The 24,870-nt window shown below is 46.4% G+C and overlaps 1 protein-coding gene across 2 annotated transcripts in view; it reads left to right on the top strand.

Annotated features, from left to right (window-relative positions):
• Positions 1 to 700: 700 nt before the first annotated feature.
• Positions 701 to 24,870, top strand: part of Entrep1 (endosomal transmembrane epsin interactor 1) — a 62,032-nt gene continuing 37,862 nt past the window's right edge. Inside the window, exons 1-2 of one of the 2 annotated variants that reach the window (XM_006977644.3) lie at positions 701 to 1,157; positions 12,713 to 12,769. In XM_006977644.3, coding sequence (XP_006977706.2) covers positions 771 to 1,157; positions 12,713 to 12,769 — 444 coding nt within the window. In that variant the 5' untranslated portion in view covers positions 701 to 770. The remainder of the gene's footprint in view (positions 1,158 to 12,712; positions 12,770 to 24,870) is intronic. The other variant, XM_076561407.1, reaches the window with a different exon arrangement.

Genomic DNA, 24,870 nt, shown 5'->3' with positions numbered 1-24,870 from the left:
ATAATGATTTCATTAGACTATTTCCTGGGAAGTTTGGGATTCTGTGTTCTATCAGGTGATGTCAATTAGCTCCCGGTCAAAGCTAGAAGGATGGAGCGTGTGACTCCTGCCAACCGCGCAGGGCCGCCTTGGGCTCTTCCACTCTGAATGCTGGGTAGTGACTCCCAAGGTAACTTGGTCTTGCCACTCTTGTTCCCACTCTGGTGCTGGGAAAGCACCGTGTCCCCTTCCGCCACGGCTGCAGTGTCCGTGCCGGGAATCCTCCCAGGGAGGCGGCAGATGCAGGTCGCGGTCCCAGGCAGTAACGTCCTGGGAAGCATCGCCTTCCCGGGCTTGGACCTTTTCCCGTCAGATTGCCAGCAGCCCCTCCTCCCCGCAGGAGGGAGGGGGAGAACCACACGGGACTTCCTTCCCATTTAAAGGTCGCCAGGGTCCCACTTTCAGGACGACCCTCGAAGGGACCCAGGTCTACGACGCTTCCCTTGGCACCGCTGTTGGGGACAGACTCCTAACGGTGGGCCGCTGGCTGCGGGGCCCCGCCGTTCCCTGACGCCTTTCCCCGGTGACCCCAAGGCAGCGGCGCACTTGTCACCGTGGGTGACCGAGAGGGGACGGCAGGGGGCGGGCCCCGCGGGGCAGGTGGGCGCGGCCGGCGAGGGCAGAGGCAGCAAGTGGTTGGGCCGTGCGCAGTCCGTCCTGCGCGGCGCCGGCGCGGGTGCCCGGTGCGCCGCACCCTCCGCTCCGCTGCGCCACCCGCCCGCCGTGCGCCCATGTCTCTGCCCGTGGTGCTCCCGGGTTCCTGCTGCCCGGTGGCGGGGCTGTCGGGCGGACCTCAGGCCGGGGGTCCTGGCGCCGCGACCGCCGCCGCCCAGGAGCCGCCACTGCCCCCGCTGCGGCCGCGCTGGCCCCGGGGCGCTCTGCAGCCTCCAGCCCGGCCCCGCTGCGCCCCCGCGGCTGTGCTGGCCCCGCCGCCCGCGCTCGCGTCCCGCCGCCCCGCCGCGCCCGGCTCCGCGCTGCTGCCGGCTCGCCCGCTGCTGTCGCTCGGGCTGCTGCAGCTGATTCTAGGCTGCTGCATGGTGGCGCTCAGCTTCGGGGCACTGTCGCTGAGCAGCTCGCCCCAGGTGAAGAACTCATGCCCGTTCTGGGCCGGCTCCTCGGTGAGTACTGTGCGCCTCTCGGCCGGGGACCCACCCCCTGGGCAGTGGGTTGTTTTTGTTTGACCTCAGTTGGGGAGCGCAGACGCTCAAGCTACCTAAAGTAGTTCGCGGCGGTGCATGGGGGAAAAGTGTTGTGAGGCATTCAAGTTCAAGGGAGAATTGGATTGCACCTGGGCAGGATCTGTTCCTTGCACGCTAAGGATTTTGTTTCCAGTCAAGTTAACATTAAGCACAATATTAAGCTCTTTGAGAGATTGGCATGAGGATGGGAGAAAAACAATTTAAAACTTTTTTGGCCACTGAATACTTGTACTACATTGGCAAAGTAAACTCCCGGAGGGCAGGGGTTTTGGTGTGTTTTCCTCACCGATACACCAACAATACCCACACAGGGTGGGGTACTTCTGGACAAAGTGACAGATTGAAGAAGGGGAGGCTATTGACTTGGTTTTATTCTTCACTAAAACACGGATAAATGAGAGCGTATCTGGTGTTGGGTGACTGCACCCTGAGGAGCTCAGAGGTAATAAGAGGTTGTGTGTGACTGGTGACTTATACCTGTCATTAAAGGAGGCCTCAGACCCTGGGTGGCTTCCTGGAGCCACCAAGGCTGCCCTGCAGAAGTGGGTGCTCAAGAAACAGAACCTGTCATTAGGGATGCACTCACCAGCACTCCAGAAGTGTGGGGCAGCTAGCTGGGGATGCCTGTCCTGCCCTGGCACCCGGTCCTGCCTCCTTGGCCAATGAGGCCCAGGGAAGCCTGGCCTCTGAGAAAAGCGGCTGCCAGTGAGCAAGCATCTGTAGACCGGGTGGCTACTCAGTCCTGCCTCCTAACTGTGTCACAACTTTCAAGGCATCCAACCTCTGGAGGTTTGCCCCGGGGGCCGAGCAGCTTGGAAACAGGTCCTTGTGCAATGCTTGTGGTGGATGAGTAAAGCAAGTGACCTTTCTGTGAACGAGTGCACTCTGAAAGCCCGGCAGTGTCTATAGCTTTTTCTACCAGCTGCAGTGGGTGTACATTTCATGCTCTGCTGGTCAAAGCATATCCAGAGTCAAGACCAAACTTAAATTTAAAAAAAAATGTGGGAGAACTTATTGAACCTAGAGTAATTGTTTGAATAAGAACATTAAAGACATAAGGTTTCTGGTTCTCTGGCCTAACTCAGAATTTTGTATCACCCAGTCTCAATCAACTCTTTTTTTTTTTTTTTTTTTTGAGACAGGGCGTTTCTCTGTGTATTTTGACTGTCCTGAGACTCACTCTGTAGACCAGGCTGGCCTCAAACTCACAGAGATCTGCCTGCCTCTGCCTCCTGAGTGCTGGGACCCAGGTGCACACCAGGACCACCTTGCAATCTACTTCTCTCTTAGACACCTTTGCTAAGTGGTTCTGTTGGGACCCCAGTTCTTTCATGCCATAGTGAGTGAAGGTCACAATTTACGTGGACAGAATGCCACCCTGTAGAGTCCTGTCCCTGGGCTCTGTTACTGTCTCGTGAGTGTTCTGGAAAACCTTGAAATGGGTACTCTAAATAGAGTAGGGATGAGAATAATAATCCTGCCCCCTTTACCCGCCAGGCTAGCCATCCAAATGGTGGCTGCATTTCTCTCCTCTAAGTACCGTGGACCAGACTCTTATATGTATTTTATGGATTTACTCTTTGTAAAATCATAATCCACTGTTCTCTCAAGATAACTCATTTATTTTAAAAAGATTTTTTTTTTTTTTTTGGTTTTTTCGAGACAGGGTTTCTCTGTGTAGCTTTGCGCCTTTCCTGGAGCTCACTTGGTAGCCTAGGCTGGCCTCGAACTCACAGAGATCAACCTGGCTCTGCCTCCCGAGTGCTGGGATTAAAGGCATGCACCACCAACGCCCAGCTAAAAAGATTTTTATAGGTGGGTGCCAGGGATACGGTTCCATCAGTAAAGCGCCTGATGTAGAAGCATGGGGGCTTGAGTTTGGATCCCTAGAACCCACCCAAAAGCTAGGTGTGGGGAGAGGGGAGTCTTTAACCCTAGTGCCTGAGGTAGGGTTGAGGGAAAATGGACACAAGTGGATCCCTGAAGGTCATTGGTCAGTCAGCCTAGCCAAACTGATGGGACACCCAGTCTCAACAAGTGAAATAAGGTGGAGAGTGTGCCTAGTGTCATTCTCTGTCACCACACACATGCAGATATACTAACAAGTACATACACTACACATATAACCTGTACACACACACACACACACACACACACACACACACACACACACACACACACACAAAACATGGCTTTTTCTTTTCTAAAATTAAAATCTGAAATCACTTTGCAATTATAAATTATCTCAGAGGCAAGTAAATGCACTTAGATGTCAACGGAGCCGCCATGGGATTTGATGAAATGGAAAACAAAGCTCACAAAACAGAACATGCAGGGTGGTGCCTTGGGTTCACTGGCCGGGCTTGCCCTCAGGAACAAGCTAATTAGACCGGAGAAGGAATCCAGGACTTGGACGTGAGAGGTTCTCTTTTGTATGTCAAAGTCTACCCTGTGCCCCAGGTCAGTATTCAGACCTGTAACTGTCACTTGTTCTGTGTATGTGTGTGACCCGTTCCTAAGGTTGACTTCAGAATTTGTAAAGTGGCAACAGAACCAATGACTATTAACTGTGTCTTCAGAACAAGTAAATGGGGTTTAAGGAGATGTCCTTAGATTCCATGATTCTCTCGGTGTTTCAGGAAGAAAAATACCACAGTTGTATCATGTTTTAAACTCACGGAGGTGAGAGAGCTCTTAAGAAAATCCTGTATTAGGAGAAAAGTTAGGCTTAGGCACACACTGTACAACAAAACCACAGCTACGCCCCAGCTGCTAGAACAGTGGCATCATCTGTCCCTCCTCCTAGGCTTTGTCACTGGGCCTGTGTGTCCTGATAGATGCCAGAGCAAGGAGATGTTAAGCAGGAATTAGGTCCTTCTTACTCCCAGTCCATTTAGCAGATTAAAATTCCCATATTATTGGAAAATCTCAGTATTATATCATTTTAATTTCATGTGTAAATATTTCAATGTGTGTATTTTTAGACAAGAGTATACACACACACACACACACACACACACACACACACACACACACACACACACACACACACAAAGGGTTCATACAAGTGACCCGGAAGTCCTAAGACCCCTTTCCACTTTTAACATTTCATTTTGAAAAAAAATTAAAGTTTTAGCAGATGTAGAAAGGAGAATGTAATGTCCCTGTGGGTTGGCCCGTCCCCAGCCACAGGAGCTAGCAACATGTGAGTATCTGACACCCCTCCTCTTAACACACCCAGGCCAATTACAGATGTGTAGCGTCAGCCGTTAAACATTCCAGTGTATATTCTCTGACACGTGACAGCAATCTCGGATGGCTGAATGAAGGTTTTCGTGGAAAATGATGAACAATTGTGACTTGAGGACCAGAAAAAGGAGAACAAAACCAAAGAACCCAGCTGTACTGAATTGTAGCCCGGCATGTAAAGACAACCAACCGCCTGGTAGTTTCCAGGGCATTCATGGCTGCCTGGCCATCACCAAAATGAGTTTTAGGAAATTCTCAAAACCACCAGATCTTCTTTCTCCCCCCCCTCCCCACCCCCTACCCAGATACCACCCATTTTCCTGTGTTGTGGCCCTGTAGATTGCTTCTATCCTGGACATTTTATATCTATATATTCTCATATATACTCATATATATACTCATATATTCATATATATGTGCATACACACAGGATCATACAATATATGGTCTTTAAGGATGAATAACTTCTTTTAGTTAGAGTAGTTTCAAGGCTCATCCAGTTTAGCAATAACCCGTTCCCGTGCATTGTGATGTGAAATGTCCTTGTGCAGGCATACTGTGATTGTCATCACTCAGTTTCTCCCTTGCTCCCTCCCTTCCCCCTTTCCCTCTTCCCTTCTTTTTTGCAGATCTGGGGACTGAATGCAGGACCAAAGGCAAGAGCTTTAGCCCTGAGCTACGTCCTGGGCCCACTCAGCAGTTTGATTTGTATATGGCCTGGTCTTAAGAGGAAGTGGCCAGCCGGTCTAATGCTCCTTGAGATCCATGTGTGAGCGCTGGAGTGAGATCTCCTGCTCTCACACTGTGACTGGTCACAGCCCTTCACAGTCTGTCACTGAAACTGGCAAACCCTAGTTTGGTTTTTGTAAGAATATTTTGTGTTTGATGCAGCAGTAGGTTCAAAGGACGCTCACTCACTTGAAAACAGCACATTTCAGGGATGTTCCTCCATGTTTACCTCTGGGAGGGGTGTTGCTCAGAACCGAGGTTTCTCCCGCTTGTCCAAACCCCGAGGAGCCGTTTCAGCTGTTCGCAAATATATTTACTGATTAAGTCCTAGAAGCAACCTTCCCTGCACTCTTGAAATAATATTTCAGCAATGGGACGGGGCTGTTTTAATATAATCTTTATTTTTTTTAAAATTACATTTCTTTATTTAAAGAGGGGGAGGGAGGGAGTATGTCAGAGATCAACTTGCAGGAATCAGTTCTCCTTCTACTCTGTGGGTCCCAGGAATTGAACTTAGTTTGTAAGGTTTAGTGGCAAGCGCCTTTACCTGCTGAGCCATCTCAGTGGCCCCCGAATGTCATCTTTTTTTTTTCCAATTTGACTTCTGTTGATGTAGCCCAGTGGGTAGAGCACCAACCTAGCGCACCAGAGACCCTGGGTTCAATCCCCAGCACTGCCTAAACGGGTGATGGCGGCACACTGGTCTGTCACATAATTCAGTTTCCACTCGTGAGCTGGACATTGGCGGGTGCGGACTTCCAGTCCATCCCTGGCTTGGCTGCTTGAGGCTCACCTGTGCTGCATTGGATCCTGTCTCAGGAAAAAAAAATGCATTCAGATCTTTTTCACCTGAGCGTTCTGTGGTCATCTTCCCCTTGCCAACCTTGGTTAATGACTATTATGCCCAGAGTGTGTGGTGCCAAGGGATTAGCCAGTTTCGTGAAACACAGCCTCTAGCTGGTGAGGGGCCGAGGGAGGATCTGATGTCTGTGTTCAGGTTGTGTTGTCCTGGCTCTCGGTTTAGGTGTGTGTTTAGTTAATATTATTTGATCCCATTGGGATTTTGGGGGATGGCACCCACCACACTGAGCGCCATTTAATGAAAGAGTAGAGAAAGTTGCGTTGGTTTGCCCTTCTGGTTTTTGAAAAACAAAACCCCCAGCCTTGATGCCATGTGTGATCCCTGGGAGCAGTTTCCGACGGGAGGCACAGAGTTGGCTGTGTGCAGTTCTCCCCAGGGAGGCCGGTTTGCACGCTGTCTGTAGACATTCGTTTTCCTCTAAGTCGGTAAGGTGAACTCTCCTCATCCCTCTCTTGAATCCGCGATGCGATGGCAAGATTCCAATTTCATATAAAGAATCATTGAGGAAAACCTATTTAAAAAATCATTATGACTAAGCAAAAAAAAAAAAAAAAAAAAATGGCCAGGGAAGAAACCGACATAAAAGCCCTGAAGTTACTGCCAGTTAAACAACGGTGAATATATATATTCTGTCATGTCTGTTAGATTCTACTTTTCTACCAGTTCAAATATATATATATATATATATATATATATATATATATATATATATATATACATAATTTCCTATCAAGTAAATCAAATATTTAAGGGACATTTTGAAGATAGTATTTGGAGTGAAATTTATTGACTTTCTTCAGTCCTTTGTTTTACAGGACAGCAGAATCTCACTTATAGGTTCTTGCCGTGAGTGACGTTCTCATCTGTAAAATGGGCAGGATGCTCTTACCTCAGGACTGATTTTTCATATAAGGGAACATGTGGGAAAAGGCTTGGCTCCTGGGCCTGGCACATACCAGATACTGTGCATATTTTTCAAACACTAAGGCAATAACTATATAACCAAACTAAAGTGAATAGGCTGTCTATAGTACCTGTTGTGGGAATTCTGCTCACTTACTCAATGCTATAAATGCTATAAAAAGGGAAGAACCCCCCCCCCCTCTCTCTCTCTCTCACACACACACACACACACACACACACACACACACACACACACACACACACTTTTTCAGTTATAGGGAAAGATCGGCCGTTGAGAAGTCTGATAAATTATTTTCTGCCTAGTTACAAGATAAACACAGGACATTTACAACATGGCTTTTAAACATCTGTGTTTAGATCCAGCAGGTTTTGACAAATGAGCCAGAACATTTTTGCCCTAAGGCATGTTTGTGGATTAGTCAGGGAAAATAGGGCAGCAGAAGTATAAGCCTTTGATTTTAATGATTGGTTTTTAAGCTGGAAAATTAAGGGCATTAGCCGCACATGGTGGGTCACACTGACTCTGAGCTGCTCTACCTCAGACGCATGCTTCCTCTGCATTATCAGGAAGAGGAAAGATCTGTTTTGTTCCCATGAGCCACAAGGAACGGTTTTACAAGGAGCGGAACAGAAACGATAATGACCCCGATTATAATTATCTGGAGATGGTTTGGCGTTAACCGTAGGTTCTCACCTGCACATTCAGGGCACGTTGCATCTTGTGCCCGATGGAAGAATGCTGATGGCATCGTCCTTTCAGGAAGCCCAGGGAGTGGATATGTGTTCAGGCTTATGTAGTCATCCTTAAGCAAGCTCATCTTCTATTTCTGGTCTCTATTCATTTGTTCATTCATTCATTCATTCACTCATTGACTCTTGACATAACCAAGTGCCTTCTAGAAGCTGCCCGTGGCATTTGATGAGGTTTCCCAGGCATTGGCCTTCACGGCATAGACAGTTTAGTCAGTAGTAGCATTGTGGTGTAGTAGAGGCCATGAAAGGTCATTCCTAAGGGACTTCCCACCTCCTGACAGAGCCCAGCTACTGCTGCCCCAGAGGGAGGCGGCGCCTATCGTCCTCAGCCTCTCTCTTCCTGCCTTCCACAAGGCCATGCTTGGATGACAGGAAGCACAAGCATCCATTCCTTGAGTCTGGAGCACTTTTAAAGAATTTAACCTCAGCGCAGAGCCTCAGTTCCTGCCACCATTCCGGAAGGCTTCTCACTCTCTCTTCCTGCTTCCTGTTTGCCCTTCACCCCTCCCCTTCACAGTGTTCTCCAAATGCCTTGGGATTCACCGGGGTGGAAAAGAACAGGGCTACTGGTGAAAGTCAACAGGGCATGGGTGTGTTGCAGGTTCAGGACGGGCTGCAGATGCAACTTCCGCCTGGAACTGGGGTGCAGTTTTATTTCCGCTCCCTAGTACTGGGGATTGAGCCACTCAGTGTATCCCCAGCCTTCTTTTTCCTATTTATTTTGAAATAAGAACTTCACTGCCTTGTCCAGCTGGCCTCGAAGCTACTCTGTAGCCCAGGTGGGCCTTGAACCTGTGAGATGCAGGCCTGAGCCTTCTGAAGTACTGGGGATGGAAATCAACTCTGCCAGGCCTGACTGAACTAACTTTCCACCACCTGGTAAGGAATGTGGTTCACACAAGCTTCCCGGCTGTGCTCTGAATCTGTTTCAGAATTCAAGTGGCAGCCATGCCTTTAAACAGAGTGCCTTCTAACCCATGACCTGGGTATGTCTTGATTTATTTGGGTCTGTATTCAATATTGCCCTATGAGCTTTGTTTTTCTCTCCAGCAAGTTTTAATATCTCTGCCAAATATATCGTGAGGTTGTTGATATTCCTTACGTGTCAGGTGTTTTATTCACATTTTCCTGTAGTGGCGACTATGTAGACAAAATACCACTTCCAAAGGCAGAAAGGCAGCATGGTTCTTTGTCTCAGAAGGCCTTCATTGGAAAAGATATCTATCTATGAGGATCTATGAGAATTAAAAAATAAAAATAACGTTCCACTTAGCCACCCCTTTCTTGCGACTTCGTCCAACAGGAATAAAAGCGTGTGTCTTTAAATATATACTCACAAAACACACGAATGTTTATGGCTGTATTGTTTACAAGAATAAAAAGCTGCGCCTAGAGTGAATGCTCACAGATATGGAAATGACTGAATACATTAGACACTGGTGTACAATGGAAGGCTATACAACTATCAGTCTGAAATGAATTACAGCTATTCCAGCGGACTTGACAAGATTCCAATGAAGTACTTACTGAGATCAGAAAAAGCAAATCTAAACCAGGCAGTGGCGGCACATGCCTTTAATCCCAGCACTCAGAAGACAAAGGCAGGTGGAGCTATGTGAGTTCGAGGCCAGCCTGGTCTAGAGAGTGAGTTCCAGGACAGCCAGGGCTACACAGAGAAACCCTGTCTCGAAAAACAAACAAACAAACAAACAAACAAAGCAAATCTGTCGTGATGATTTTGTGGAAATCACACCCTTGTGCATATGTGTCTACATACACACATGCCTTTGACATATAGCAGTAAGAATTTAGAGATGTGTACTTACATAAAATACATTTAATGTACTGACTTGTGAGCATGGAGAAGGTGGGGCGTTGAGACTGTTACAGAAATCGAAAGTGTAGCTCAGACACATAATTGTTTTATATATATATTTTTTTTCATTTTTTTTTTTTTTTTTTTGGTTTTTCGAGACAGGGTTTCTCTGTGTAGCTTTGCGCCTTTCCTGGAACTCACTTTGGAGACCAGGCTGGCCTCGAACTCACAGAGATCCGCCTGGCTCTGCCTCCCGAGTGCTGGGATTAAAGGCGTGCGCCACCACCGCCCGGCTCATAATTGTTTTATAGGCTCTTATGTCCTGAGCTGGACCCTTCATCTTAATAATACTGTTTTAATGGGGAAAAAGAGAATGTTCCTGAAAGCTGGACCACAGGGTATTATGAGACAGTGACACAAATAACAAACATCAATGAATAATTCAAATCATAGTGATTTTGTTCTGAAGTGAGCGGTTTGCGGTTTCCTCAAGGGCAGTCATGTTTTCAGTCATGTTTTCACACAAAAACAGTCGGCATTTCCTCAGCAAAGTCCAGTCCCAGCAGGATGAGGAGGCAGAGACACACACACAAGGACATACATGCAGATGTCTGTGTGTGTGCGTGCATGAACCAGTGTGCCCACACAGCAGATGCATGCACATGCACACACAACAGCATGTGTTCATGGGCACATGGGTGTGTGCTCATGCACTCACTGGATATCAGGTTTTCTGAGGAATCTGTCGTGTGTGTGTGTGTGTGTGTGTGTGTGTGTGTGTGTGTGTGTACAGGCTGACTTCGAATTTGTGATCCTCCTGCCTCAGCATCCTAAGTATTATATGTATCTACCACTACATCCAGCTTAGTGTTAATCTTTTGTGCTGGAAGAGACCCAGAGATGATTTCTTTCACTTAATATCTCACAGGAGACCAGAGACAGGGCTGGAGACATGAAGAGACTTAGCCAAGGTCACATGGCTGACTCTTTTGAGTCTGAGCAGGAGGCGAGAGCCCTGGGTTTCAAGAGCCCCTGTTCTAACGCAGAGACTCAACACAGCCCACACACTAGGAATGAAGGCAAAGGGAATCCTGTTGAAATTAACGGAACTTCCAGGATTGAATGGGTTAGAAAGAAACCATTACCTGCCTGCACATATGGGCTTCTGGGTCAAGGTTATACGAGTGTGTTTTGTCCCATGCTGGTGTGTGGGAGTCCACAAAGGTTTTTACACAGTGGGGCTGCATTAGGGGGATGGTCATGGTCACCAGGTGTCTGGGATGGTCTGCACTTGGCTGTGCCGGCGGGAGGTCTTTTGCTCTGCCCCTTGGCATTCCTTTAAAAGCCCTTTAGTAGAGACAGAAGGGGCTGGTGGGTTTGGACCCAGGCCCTCCTGAGGCTATCCTGTGTTTCTATCTGTCTCTCTCCTCTGTCCTTCTATCTACAAATTCCTCATTTCTCGCTGCTTGAGAGTACCCTGGAGGAATGAGAGGTCGCTGGTCTCCCTCACTGCTGTGGTGCTTTGGCTGCTTCGATCTTGAGATGGGGTACTGTAGGTGAACCTGTGGGTTTGATCGGAACACTCTTGCCTGATGTGTAGTTAATAAACAGCAATTGCGGATGTGTGCTTGGGAGGGACTGGGGCAAGGGAGATGGTCCCTGAAGACTCTCCTCATAGCTGCACTTGGTGGACACACCCTATAGTACACAGGGCAAGAGTACTCGAGAGGCCTCAGGGTGTCCCGAGGATTACTTTGATTCTCCCAGTGACTTAGTGAACTGTGCCATCCGAAAGGCTGTGGCGGTTTCCAGTCTGTGTTTTGGCAACATTCTTCTTCTTCTTTTCCAAGAATTTTAGTGTGTTTTTTATTGAAGCGTTGCTGTGCAATACAAGAGCTTTCTCTCCATGGTTCCTCTTTGTGGAGTAAATACTCAGGGACAGTCATTTGTTGATAATCATGTGACAAGCACTACCCTAGGAGCCAGGGATTCAGAGACAGGACAGGAGCTCATGGTAGAGGTGCAGAGATGCACCTCTCAAATGATGACCAGAGTTTTCTTAAAAAGAAGAGGGAAAAGATGTGTATGTGTGTCTGTCTGTCGTTGTATGTGCATGTGGGTGCCACATTGCCTGGTATGAGTGCAGGAAACTGAACTCCAGTCCTCTGCAAGAGTAGCAAGTGCTCTTAATTGCTGAGATATCTTTCCAGCCCATAATCGGGATTTATTTTTTTAAGGGAAAAAAGAAGTTGATATGTACAAGGCAGGCGTGTGGGGTGATGAGATTACTGAAGGCTTCTCAGAGGAGGTGACAAGCAGGGGTTTGTAGGATGGCTATGAGTTCCCAGGCAGCTAGGAGGGTCATCAAGAGGAATGGGTGCTGCAGGAAAGAGGGCATTGCATGAAGTCCAGGAATGTCTAGCCTGGATGACCAAGGAAGGGCAGGGGTGCTTGGAAGGGAAGTGTAATGAGGGGGTCTGGGGAATGTGGAACCGAGGCTTTAAACTTGGGCTAGGAGATACCCTCAAGGCTTTTGTCTGCTGTTTAGGAGTTAACCTGTCCAATGTAGATACTTGTGTATGTCACAGACTGACTCTGACAGCAGACTGGGTATATGGAACTTCGTCAGAGATACTGATGTTTACTCACACAATTAGAAAGCACACACAGTCGGTGTCTTAGTTAGGGTTTCTATTGCCATGAGGGGACATCATGACCACAGCAACTCTTATAAAGGAAAAGCATTTAATTGTGGCTCTCTTACAGTTCAGAGGTTTAGTCCATTATTGTCATGGTGGGACATGGCAGCATGCAGGTAAACATGGTACTAGAGAAGGAGCGGAGAGTTCTTACATCTTGACTCACAGGCAACAGGAAGTGATCTGGGATACTGGGAGTGGCTTGAGCATATATGAGACCTCAAAGCCCCCTCCACAGTGACACACTTCCTCCAACAAGGCAATCCCTACTCCTAATAGTGCCCTTTGGGGGCTATTTTTTTTTCAAACCATCACAGCCAGTAAACTTACTTTGTAGATCTATAAGACAGTCCAGAGTGATTTGCTGTGGCTTATATAATCAACAGGAATGGGAAATGTTTAACCAGCATTTTCTGGGCTGATGATGTGTTTATCCTCACAGGTGATACTCTCTGGAATCATTGGATTGACAACTTGGAAAAGGCCTATGATACTCCTGGTATGTAGATCATAATGACATTATTCTTCATAAAATATGAAGTACATTTAAGTAAACTGTTGAAATTCTTAAGTGGCCTTGTTCATTAAAAAATAAGTTGACAGTAGATACTTTAGAAGTAAATATTCCTGTAATAATGATGATGATGAAAGATGATAATCTTGATGGTTTATGATTTTCTCTAAGCTCTGTATAAATCTAGAGTTATACATATATTTCTTGTTCCAGAATTAAATTCATTCTGAAGATACAGTTGAAAAAAATCTTTTTAGGGCTAAGGATATGGCTTAGTGGGAAAGAGTGCTTGGTTTGTAAGCAAGAAGACCTGAGTTCAGATCCTCAACACCCACACAAGAGCTGTTCATGGCCACGTATGCCTATAACTCCATCATTGAGGGGTGGAGATAGGTGGATCCTGGGTGATAGATGGCTGGTTGGATTAGTTGGAATGATGAGCATCAGGATCAGTTCAAAATATAAGGTGGCTAATGATGGAAGAGGACACATGACACCCTCCTCTGGTTTCTACAAGCATGTGCACAGGTGTGCGTGTGCATGCACACACACACACACATACACACACACACACACACACACACACACACACACACACACGTCTGTTCACTATGGATAAAAAAGTGGAGGAAATGATATAATGAATTCACTGTACATATTGCCCATCTCTCAAACTCCCACACACATTCTTTGTTCTTCTTTGTCTCAAGCAAACCACATGTATTAACCACAAATACATAACTTTTTATTGTTAGGATAGTTTGGTTGGACAGTGTCATAATTTTGTTTCTGAGGTTTGCTACATTGTCTATTTAGCCCACAAATGTTAATTTTCTTAATATTGCAGACATTGACTGATGACTTTGTCCTTCTTTTCCTGTGGTAGAGCTGAAATTAATGTTCCAAAATGAACCACTGTCCAGTGTCCAATGGCGATGCAAACGATCTGCGTCTTTGTCTTTTGTTTTTACCTGGTGTGGGAGTTTGATTAGGAGAAGATGACAAGAAACAGATAAATAGCAGTGAAGTCTGTGTCACTGCCAAGTTCAAAAGAGAGTTTAGGAAATCGACTTCCATTGAAGAGTATTTAAAAGCGAATTACACATGGTAGCTTTTTTCTTCCTTTTCTTTCCTGTCTCCTGATATAGGGTTTAATTCTTTCCAGAAGTCATTTTTAAAATTGATTTGTTTTATGTGTGTGTGGGTGGGTGGAAGCTAAAAGACAACCTTGGTGCCATCCTCAAGAACTCTTGTCTCCTTTGAGACTGTGTCTCTCACTGAACCTGGAGCTACCCAATCAGGCTAGAGTGGCTGGTCAGTGAGGGCCAGGCGTCCCCCTGTCCTTCCTTTCCCGGCACATGCCACCACGTCAGCATTGGGACCAAACTCAGGTCCCCTTGCTTGCAGAACAAGCGTTCTACTGACTCTTTCCAACCCCCAGAGTCCTCCAGGGTAGGTTATGGGAAGCCACTTACCCGACATGGCGAAACAGCGCGATGTAGAATAGATGCGTCAGAGTCATGGGTCTCTACACTGCTTTGAGAATCTTGAACTCCATCCAACATGTTTCCAGCTCCTCAATTAACACAGGCAACATTTGGTAACTCTATCATTCATTGCACTTAGTGAAACACCTTTACAATATTGGAAGGAGTAAGTTGTCAGTGCAGTGTTTAGTATGTCGGACAGCAGGACCGGAGGGAAGGAGGTGTGGGATGAGCCCACGGCTCAGAGCTGAGGTATGTTTTGCTGCAGCTGTTTGGGATTAGATGCTGCAGGAAATTTTTGGATGGATGGTGTTCTGTGTTTGTATCTGGCTAGAGGAATGACCTTTGTGGTATCGTTTGCTATTTGGCCAGCATTAAAATACTCAAGTCTTAGCCGGGCGGTGGTGGCGCACGCCTTTAATCCCAGCACTCGGGAGGCAGAGCCAGGCGGATCTCTGTGAGTTCGAGGCCAGCCTGGGCTACCAAGTGAGTTCCAGGAAAGGCGCAAAGCTACACAAGAGAAACCCTGTCTCGAAAAACCAAAAAAAAAAAAAAAAAAAAAAAATACTCAAGTCTTTAAAGCGAATGAAGATTAAAAAAAAAAAAATCTCTCCTGATATTTGTATTCTAAAAATTCCAAATAATAAAAAGAACATGAGCATGCATCCTAAATAGAGTTCAAGAAAGCCCACACTTGAAGGCATTTATTCTTGAATTGCTGTCATTTGGAAAGGTGGCTTATATATTCGTTATTGAGCACTAACAGGTGTAGGTGGAAATGACCTTAATAAAAGTCATTTTCCTTAACTGCTTTTTACTCTATTTTTTCATCATTGCTCAAAAAAAAAAAATCTATGGTTTGTTGTAAAGTTGTACCCAGTGTAGGGGTCTGGGAGTTGGCCTGAAGATCTGTCTTTGAATATCTAATACCCACATACAAAAGCTGGGCCTGGCTGTGCATGTCTAAAACCCCACATTGGGGGGCAGATGTAGGCAGAGCCTGTGAACTCATTGGTCAGGCAGCCTTGCCAAAATGATGATCTTCCTGCTCAGCTACAGGCCCTGGGCAAGGCATTATGGCAGAGAGTAATAGAGGAAGACCGTACTGTCCTGCTGTGGCTTCCATATGCATATACATGAACACATGCACTGACATTCACATATATGTACCACACACACACCACACATGGAACGTACAACATGCATAACACCCAAAACAGTTGTAACCAGTGTGTATGTACTCTTATGTCCTGCCTTTCAGTTTACTATGAATTAGTATTAGTTAATATTGTTTCTCCAGGTGTCAACCATAATTGCTAAACAGCCTTCTATTATATTTCATTGCATCATTCATTTTTGTCCTATAGTTGGGCATTTGAAATTTTATATTGTAGTGGTAGAAGATCGTGTAGAGATTGTCACGGTGCTGGTTAGCTTTTGTCAACTGGATACAAACAAGTGGCATCTGGAAAGAGCGAACTTTGACTGAGAAGATGCCCCCATCAGATTGCCCCATGAGCATGTCTGTGGGGCATTTTCTTGATTGATGACTGGTGAGGGAGCTCACTGTGGCCGGTCCACCCCTAGGCAGGTGGTCCTTGGTTGTAGAAAGCAGACTCAGCCCGACATGAGGAGCAAACCAGTTAGCAGTGCTCCTTCGTGGCCTCTGCTCCAATTCCTGCCCCCGAGTTCCTGCCCTGGCTTCCATCGGGGATGGGGAGTGACCTGAGAGGTGTAAGCTGAAATAAATCCTTTCCTCTCCGAGTTGCTTTTGGTCAGCATTTTGTCACAGAAACAAGGAAACTCGGCCAACTGTAAAATGTTAATCAATATTAACTTATAATAAATGATCCTTTTTTAGGACTTGTACTTAGCAAGGCGGAGTCTGTCAGCCGATAAATTGGGTCTCAGTCACTATGCTACAGGAAAAACCCGTTTTACATGAATTTTAGTAATATAATGTTTACAGCCAGGTGTGGTAATGCATGCCTGTAACCCAGCACTTAGGCTGAGGCAGAACTGTGGAGAGTTCAAGGCCTGTCTATACTACATAGCAAGACTTCCTCTCATAAAGGTAACCAGTGGCTTAGAGATGGCTTAGTGTTTCTTACAGAGGACTCAACTTCCGTTCCCAGCACCCACACCAGGTGGCTCAGAGCTGCCTGTAACACCAGCTTTAGGGCAGCTAATATCCTCTTCTGGTCTCTGCAGGCAATCCCTCCCACCACACACACACATCACACACATGCATGTATACACACACACACACACACACACACACAAAACACATGCATGTACCCACACACAGATACACACACACACACACACACACACACACACACACACACACACGCACACACACAATTAATAAAATAAAATCTTTAAAAAAATGCCTCTACCAAAAAAAGCAACTGGACACACACATACCCCTATCATAACCTGCATTAAATACATTATGTAATGTGGGGCTGGAGAGATGGTTCAGTGGTTAAGAGCACTGACTGTTCATCCAGAGGACCCGGGTTCAATCCCCAGCACCCACATGGCAGCTTACAACTGTCTGTAACTCCAGTTCTGGGGGATCTGACACCTTTACACCAATGCACATAAAATAAAGTGAAATAAATTATTAAAAAAAAAAAAGAAATAAAAAATGTGTGCAGAAAGAAACCGGAAGTGCCAGTCAGATGTGCCTGGAAGCACTCCCGGCTCCTCCTGTGAACCATGCCACTCTTGGCCTTTGTGAAGCATAGTTTCTTCTGTACAGAGGGGATAATTTTGGGATACGAGGAGCGGATGTGCCGCCCCTTCCCTTGCTGTATGTTTTACCCCTGCCCTTTCTTCCCTTCCTTTCTTTTTGCCCAGCTGCCTCCCCTGCTCCCTGAGTGTTGGAATGTGCCAAGGGCTGATGTTGGGAAGAGGCCTGGTTCTGTTAGAGAAACTGGCGTCACCTTTTGTTGTTGTCTTTTCAAGACAGGGTCTCATGCAGCCCAGGCCCGCCTTGAACTTCACATGTAACTGAGGCTGGCCTTGCTCTCTGTAGACTCCTGCCTCTGCGCCCCAGTGCTAGGATTTTAAGAATAGTCCAGTGCACGTGCTAGGGCAGCGTTTTGCAGATCTGGTCTCAGCTGCCCAGGTTTGGCACCTCCTGGTCTTAGCTCTTGTTCACATACGGGGCACTGTCTGCCATGGGTCTTTCCCTAGCCCAATGCTTGGCTGGCGCCTTCTCCGCTGGCTCTCAGCTCAGCAGCCACGCCTCAAGGAGCACTCGCTACCCCAATGCCTAGTTCCCACACTCCAGAGCTGAGTGTCATGGCCTGGCCCAAGACCAGGGCAGGCAGCCTGCTTAGCCTATGGACCGGCTGCTTAGCGTTTGCCATCTGTCTCTCCAGGAGATGGTTAGGTGAGGACAGGAACCTTCCCACTTCCCCCCTCCATCTCTAGGGCCAGTTCCAGTTTGATCGTATGCTTTTGTGGCTGTGTGGAGGGAGGTTGGGGCAAGGTTGGCCCGTGTCCAGCCCCTTGTGAGGCCAGCTGTCCTCGTTTCCAGTTGTGTCCACACCAGCCTGGGACACGTGAGTATTCCTTTGTAAGAAGCAGCTCTTTTGTGTAGCCTCCCCTGTGATGGTCCTTGTGGTTATTCCAGGCTGTTTATTAGCTTGAACAAAGGGGGGTCACTTCGCCCCAGTTCCTTCAAACTCAGGTTTTCATGAAAACCCAGGACTTCATTCACTGAATGCTCTTCTTATGTTGGAAGAGTGCTCCCATGGTCAGGACAAGAATAATACTGGAAAATAGGTTTTAAGAACTCGTTATTGTCACTAGGGCCAAGTGTGGGCCTTTGTGTAGTCGTCTAGGCTGAATATTTTCCACAAAAGACCAACATTTTCCGTGTTTAAAGTATATTCTTATTTTTCTACTGTTTATTCTTTTTCGATGTCACCAAAAATGTTTTGTAGTTGTCTGAAAAAATCAGACTGTGTTCTAGAAATGGCCTCAAAAATTGTCCTGTGCAGGTGCCTCAGTTTGTAAGTGGAATTGTCCTAATTACATGTTGTTCTTTGGTGGTACATTAGTAAGAATCAGCACTATGGAAGTCCAGCTGACTACTATAGTTTTGGGTGCTTAGGAAGTGGTAATTGGAACTGTGGCTGCTTTTTTGTCTGTTTGGAGTAGATGGGATGCATATGCTCTTCAAACTGGTGTAAGAAAGGTTCTGTTCCTTAACATCACAAAAGAAGGCCCTTGGCAGTGAGATGAATCCTGACAACCTGAGGTAGATCCCCCAGGATTCATATGGTGGAAGGATAGAACGTAGTCTTGCAAGTTGTCCTCTGACCTCCACATGCTTGTTGTGACATGCCCCCATTAACAAACAAACAAACAAACAAATAAGCAAGCAAGCAAGTAAACAAACAAACAAATATATGTCTTGGGTCCCAAGTGGTTATTTTATTTATTTATGAACAGATCTCATTATGTAACCCTGACGGCCTGGAACTCACCATGTAGACTAGGTGGCCTTGAACTCACAGAAATCTGCCTGCTTCTGCCTCCGGAGTGCTGGGATTGAAGACATGTGCTACCACGCCCAGCAGGCTCCATGTAGTTGGTTCTCACTTGTAGGTCCCTTAGATTATACCTCATACACCAAGGATAAGAGATGGTAACTACATGACTATCTAAAAACGACCCTTCCATTGCTCCAACTTCATTATTGTGGTGGTTAGAACAAAATGGCTGAAAGCATTCTTTTCTCCCTTCATTCACTCAATGAGTTAGGTTGGTGAGGGGGCTCTATATGAAGCCATTTGAGATCCACGGCCCTTCCTCTGTCGTGAGAATCATGGGGAGCTTCTGTACTTGTTCAGAGTGGCTGATGACTAACCTCCGCAACTGGTTAGCTAGAAAGAGTCATGTTGTCTTTCCTGATGTCACGAGAAAGTGGAATCCAAACCATCACAGGCAAGTGTGGATTCTCTGCATGAGACTGAGATGCGCTCTGGGGGCTCTTTGGCCCTGTGGTAGGCTGGATCATTCAAGTACGCTTTGCGACTGCCCATAATTTGGAATGAGCCCTTATTATTTCATAGTGCATGAAACCTGGATTTAATGCTGACACATTACCACTAATTATTAGCTACCTGTGGGGGAATCTCTTAATTGATGTGTCTGTGAAATAGGTGCTTTAATTCAGAACAATATTTTGAGTCCTTCATGCTGTACTATTAGAGATTCCCAGAACCCTCCTTAGTTATTTTGATGATATTTTAATTTCAGATGGGCATTCAACAGGCCATCATAAGCTCCCTTTGTATAAGTTGTAATTCAGTGATCATACACTTTCCTTCCTTCTTTCCTTCCTTCCTTCTTTCCTTCCTTCCTTCCTTCCTTCCTTCCTTCCTTCCTTCCTTCCTTCCTTCCTTCCTCCCTCCCTCCCTCCCTCCCTTCCTTCCTTCCTTCTTTTCTTCCTTTTTCTTTCTTGTTTTCATTTTGAGATAGAGTATCATATATCTAAAGATGACTTTAAACTTCTGATCCTCCTGCCTCCACTTTCTGGGTGCTGGGACTATAGGTGTATGCCACCATGCATGGCTTTATTTGGCACTGGACATTGAATCCTGGGTTTCATGCATACTAGAGAAGCGTTCTACCAAGTGAGTTGCATTCCTAACACCTCATTCTGTTTTTTTAAGGCATAAAAGTATCTGGATACCTGGGTACGGTGATGCTCAATTGTAATCTCAGCTACTTGGGAGACTGAGGCAGGAAGATCACAAGTTTGAGGCAGAACTGCATAACTTATAGTATAGTGCTTGCCTACTAGGTTCTAGGCTCTAGGTCCAGTAACACACACACACACACACACACACACACACACACACACACACACACACACGGGAGGCAGGGGGCAGAGGTTGTTCTTGCTCTTCAGAATTATTAATGGTATATTCTCAAATGTCTATAATGCTTAAGAGTTTACCAGGTAAGTGGGGGTGTCTCTGACTCTTTTGCCTGCTCTTGGGACCCTTTGGGTTGCCTCGTCCAGCCTTGATATGAGGGTGTGTACTAGTCTTATTGTAACTTGTTGTACCGTGTTTGGTTGATATCCCTAGAGGCCTGCTTTTTTCTGAAGGAAACCAGAGGAAGAGTGGATCTGGGAGAGAGAGGATGAGGGGGAAGGGGCTGGGAGGGGAAACTGTGGTCAGGATGTAATATATAAGAGAAGAATAAGTAAAAAAAGGACAATTCACCAGGTTCTCTAACATACAGATTCTCGTGATGTTTATGTCACTTTTGTTTGTGGAAAAGGAAGCAGTGGCCCATAGACGACTGGCTTGTCCACTTCCTAGTCGGAGGATACATTATTAGAAAGAACCTCCATGTTCTGGTCCTACGTTCTTCCCATTATCCTGTTTCACAACCTCCTGGGTTAGCAAAATGGTGGACCTCTCCCGGGGGCTGACAGTGGCTTCTTTGGGGCATGAAATCTAAATGTAAAAAGGTGTTTTCTTACTCTTGCCTGTACAATTCCTTGTGAGTCTGGGACTGACAAGAGCTGGGGGCCTTTGCTCCTTCTACCTTGACGAGCCAGACCACGGTAACAAAGGTTATTGAACACAAGGTTCACTTTTACCTCTCAGACCTGTCGTTTTCAATGAGTTAGTGGCCCAGGAAGTGGCGGACTCAGCCCTCTCATCTGTACAATGGTAATACAACTGCCCCTTAGGATTATAAGGAAGAAAAGGTATAAATGCATATTGAGACTGAAATGATAAATGGAATGCAGGGCAAGCCTATTGTATATTTTTAAGAAAATCATCATTGAGGAAGCCTCCAAGAAGGTCTGGCCTCTTGCCTTGCTGCGTTACTGCATACACACTTAGGCTTGGTCGAGGCACCTGGGTTCAGGCACGTTGGCAACAGAGCTTTGATTTTCTTCTCTGATCACCCCTGGAAACTGTGCGTGGGAAAGATCCTGGGTCCTCAGAAATGAAGAGCCCTGCAGTCACTCTCTGGGTGGAATTTAGGTCCAGGCAGTGACCTGCTTTGCAAAGTGACCTAAGCCAGTGTGGCTGCGTTCCAGTGATCAGGCAGGGCTTGATAGCACCAGGTCACCACTGGAGCTTAGAGGTAACTTCTTTGTTAAGCCAGTGAAAAGGAGGCCTCCATCAAATTCTGCTATAAATACTCACGTCCATTAGCTACCAGACCGAAAAATCGTCACATACCTTCTGAAGTTTAAGACATACAGAGCTGAGATTTTATGCCAGCTTCTCGGGACGGGGAGCAGAGCAGGCTAGCTGCAGCCACTTGTCTCGAGCACTGTGGTTGATTCTCTGAGAGCCCATCGATCACACACGTAACGCTTTGTCCCTTCGATCTGCTTCAGCAGGAGAAATGCTTCCTTGACAGCAGATCTCAGAAAGGACGAGGGAACAGGTGGATAGTTTTAGGGTTCTAGCTAGGGCTCTGGCTGGCCTCTTGGAAGATGGGTTTTCCAAGCCAAGGTCTGGGATTGTCCAGAATCTGGATGTGTCAGAAGAGCTATGGGACTGGTCGGCCAGAGAAGGGTCCAGATGTAGAACCTGGCATGTCGGCTCTACGTCATGGCACATACGTGGATAATTGGTTCATAGTCTTGCTTGTGAGGAACGAGTATTACCCAGAGAAAGCCGATAAATTATTTTTGTTGTTTTTAGTAATGTTCAAAATATTGTCAGAAAGGGGCTGGAGAGATGGCTCAGAGGTTAATAGCACTGATTGCTCTCCCAGAGGTCCTGAGTTCAATTCCCAGCACCCACATGGTGGCTCACAACCATCTGTAATGAGATCTGGCACCCTCTTCTGTGTACATAATAAATAAATAAATCTTTAAAAAAAATATTATCAGAAATGGATAGACCAACCTGGAACTGGTCAGCTCAGGGACAGGGACTGAGATGTAGCTCAGTGGTGGAGTGTCTGAAAAATCAGCTGGCTGACTCAGGGACAGGAACTTCTGTGGGCTTTTGTTCTACCGAGAACCGCTTGTAACATCTTTTATATTAATTAAATGAGCTGATGATTTCACTAGCCACCTCATTTCCACATTTGCCATTCTGGTTTAGCAAAGACACCTAATGTTGGAAGATAAAATGTAGGTAGGCTTCCGGAGTTTGGCTTTTTTGGTAAGTGCTGCCTGATTGGTCCTGGAATATGAATTCCTGACTGTCCTTCAAGTACAGCTCGGCCAGCCAGTGTGGTGTGTGTGTGTGTGTGTGTGTGTGTGTGTGTGTGTGTGTCTGTCTGTCTGTCTGTGTGAACACCACACCGTCGGTGCTGAGGAGCATGACAGACAGTCTAGTGCTGGGCAGTGCCAAAGGAAGTCTCCTTCCAGACCTTTGTCCTGGCCTTCTAGGGTCTCCTGGACCATCATTAAGTTCTGAAATGATTTTGAGGAAACTATGGCAGCTTCTGAGTGACTTGGGGCAAGAAGAGAAACAACTCTGGTTGGAGGACATCTTAACATAGGTCATTCATTGATCTATGAGGAGTTACACACAGTATGGAGGGTGCTGTCATGTGGGGCTTTTTCCCCTTCTAGAACAAATGACCCACCCCACTGTGCCGCTCTGACAAGTGCAGTGTAAGGAGGGACAGGTTTATTTGGTTCACATTTCCAGGGTACAGTTTATTATGTTGGGGAAGTGATGACAGTAGGAACTTGAGGCAGCTGGTCCCCTTTGCCTGCTGTCAGGAAGCAGCCATCGGAAGGGCCACCTCCATTTAGTGGCCCATCTCAATGAACCGAGTCTAGAGGATGATGCCTCACAGTCTCCTAGGGGATTCTAGGTCTTATCAAGTTGACATTATTAACCACTTGGGGAATCAGTTTAAATGCTTGCATTTGCATGGACATTTTCTTACAAGATTTTCAGGAGACTGGAGTAGATTGGGAACGGAACAAGGGAGACTTACTTCCTGAATTATGCTGGAGACACTGTGAGAGGAGGCTGCACAGAGTTATACTTTGTTTATTCCTTGGCTGCTCAGTGTCTTCAGCATCCTAGACTTGGTGCCTCCACGTTAGTGAGTCCTGTGAGAAGCAGGACCATCTCCTCCAGCAGCGGAAGCTCCAAGGCTACACGCTTTCCCTTCTGAGCATCGGCACCAGTGGGTGAGAATGTGCCCCTGCTCCCCTTTGGAACACATGCTGGGGTTCCGCGTGGAGCATCCAGGGCACTTTAGAATCCATGAGGGTTGGAGGGCAGCAGGAGTGCCAGGGCTGGTGCCAGGGGCCCGGTTTTCATGGGTGACCTTGACAGAGGTCCCAGCACTCAGTATCCTTGGCGCCCTCTCAGGTTCCCATGGATTTTGTGAGCCACTTGATAGCCTTGTAAGAAATGCCTTCTCTACTTAGGAAGCTGAATTAGCTTCTCTTGTTAAGAACATAATTAAGAACTCTGGTTGTATATGACAGTGGTTTTTTTCCCCTCGTGAATTTAATATTAACTTTATTTTATATATATATTAAAGTTCAAATGCAGAACTTTTTTAAAGTACTAGGCATTTATGGTAACTCTGTGAGGAGCAGGAAGTTCCGGGGGGCGGGGTGCTGATACTGGACTGTATCATTGTGGGTGCCTGGCTTAGGTGGGATACACTGGATAAGAGCTCTCGGGTGGTCATGACAAGAGGTTGTACCATGAAGATGCCCAGGGTGGGGGCTGTTAGAGCCCTTTAGTGATGAGAAAGGGTTGTGTGCATTAGTGGGTATTCCTCATGCTATTAGAGGGTCCAGGTCTGTACTAGGTTACCTAATTAGTTGTGAAATTCTGGGCATGATAGACTACCTCTCTGAGACTAACTCCCATATACTTGTCATCTATCTCTGTCTGTAAATATTTTATTGGTCTGTGTTTCAAACCCACTCCTGTGACAAAATGTCTTTTAAACAGGGGATGCAATATTTACTCTTCACTGTCACTTAACTGGGCTTAGAATCACCTAGAAGACTGAGGTGTACCTTTGGGTGTCAGTGAGAGTGTTTCCAGAGGATTAATTATGGGGCGAGGACACAGACTAAATGTGGGTGGCACCAACTTGAAACAAGCTAGGGTTGTTTGGGCAGAGGGAATCTCATCTGAGGAAATGCCTCACACTGGCCTGTAGGCAAGTCAGGGGAGGGATTTTCTTGATGAATGATTGATATAGGAGGGTCCAGCCAAGCGTGGCCAGTGACACAGTTGTTCCAGGATGGTGTAAGAAAGATAACTGAATGTGAGCCAGGGAGCAAGTTCCTCCTGGTCTCTGTTTCTGGCCTGCCTCCAGGCCCCTGCTTTTTCTGCCCCCCCCTTTATTGAAATAGATTTTTTTCTCACATATATCCTGATCATGGTTTCCCCTCCCTCTACTCCTCCCAGTTCCTCCCTAACTCTCTTCCCATCCAGATCCACTCCTTTTCTGTCTCTCACTGGAAAACAAACATGTTCCTAAGGGATAATAATAAAATAAAACAAAAACTAGCACATCAAAATTAGACAAAACAAAAATAAGAAAAAGATCCCAAGAAAAGGCACAGAAATCAGAGACCCCATCATTGACATACCCAGGAAT

This window comes from Peromyscus maniculatus, chromosome 1 (genome assembly GCF_049852395.1).
Source record: "Peromyscus maniculatus bairdii isolate BWxNUB_F1_BW_parent chromosome 1, HU_Pman_BW_mat_3.1, whole genome shotgun sequence".
In the NCBI taxonomy this organism is placed as follows: domain Eukaryota; kingdom Metazoa; phylum Chordata; class Mammalia; order Rodentia; family Cricetidae; genus Peromyscus; species Peromyscus maniculatus.
This window is presented reverse-complemented; position numbering and strand designations above follow the sequence as displayed.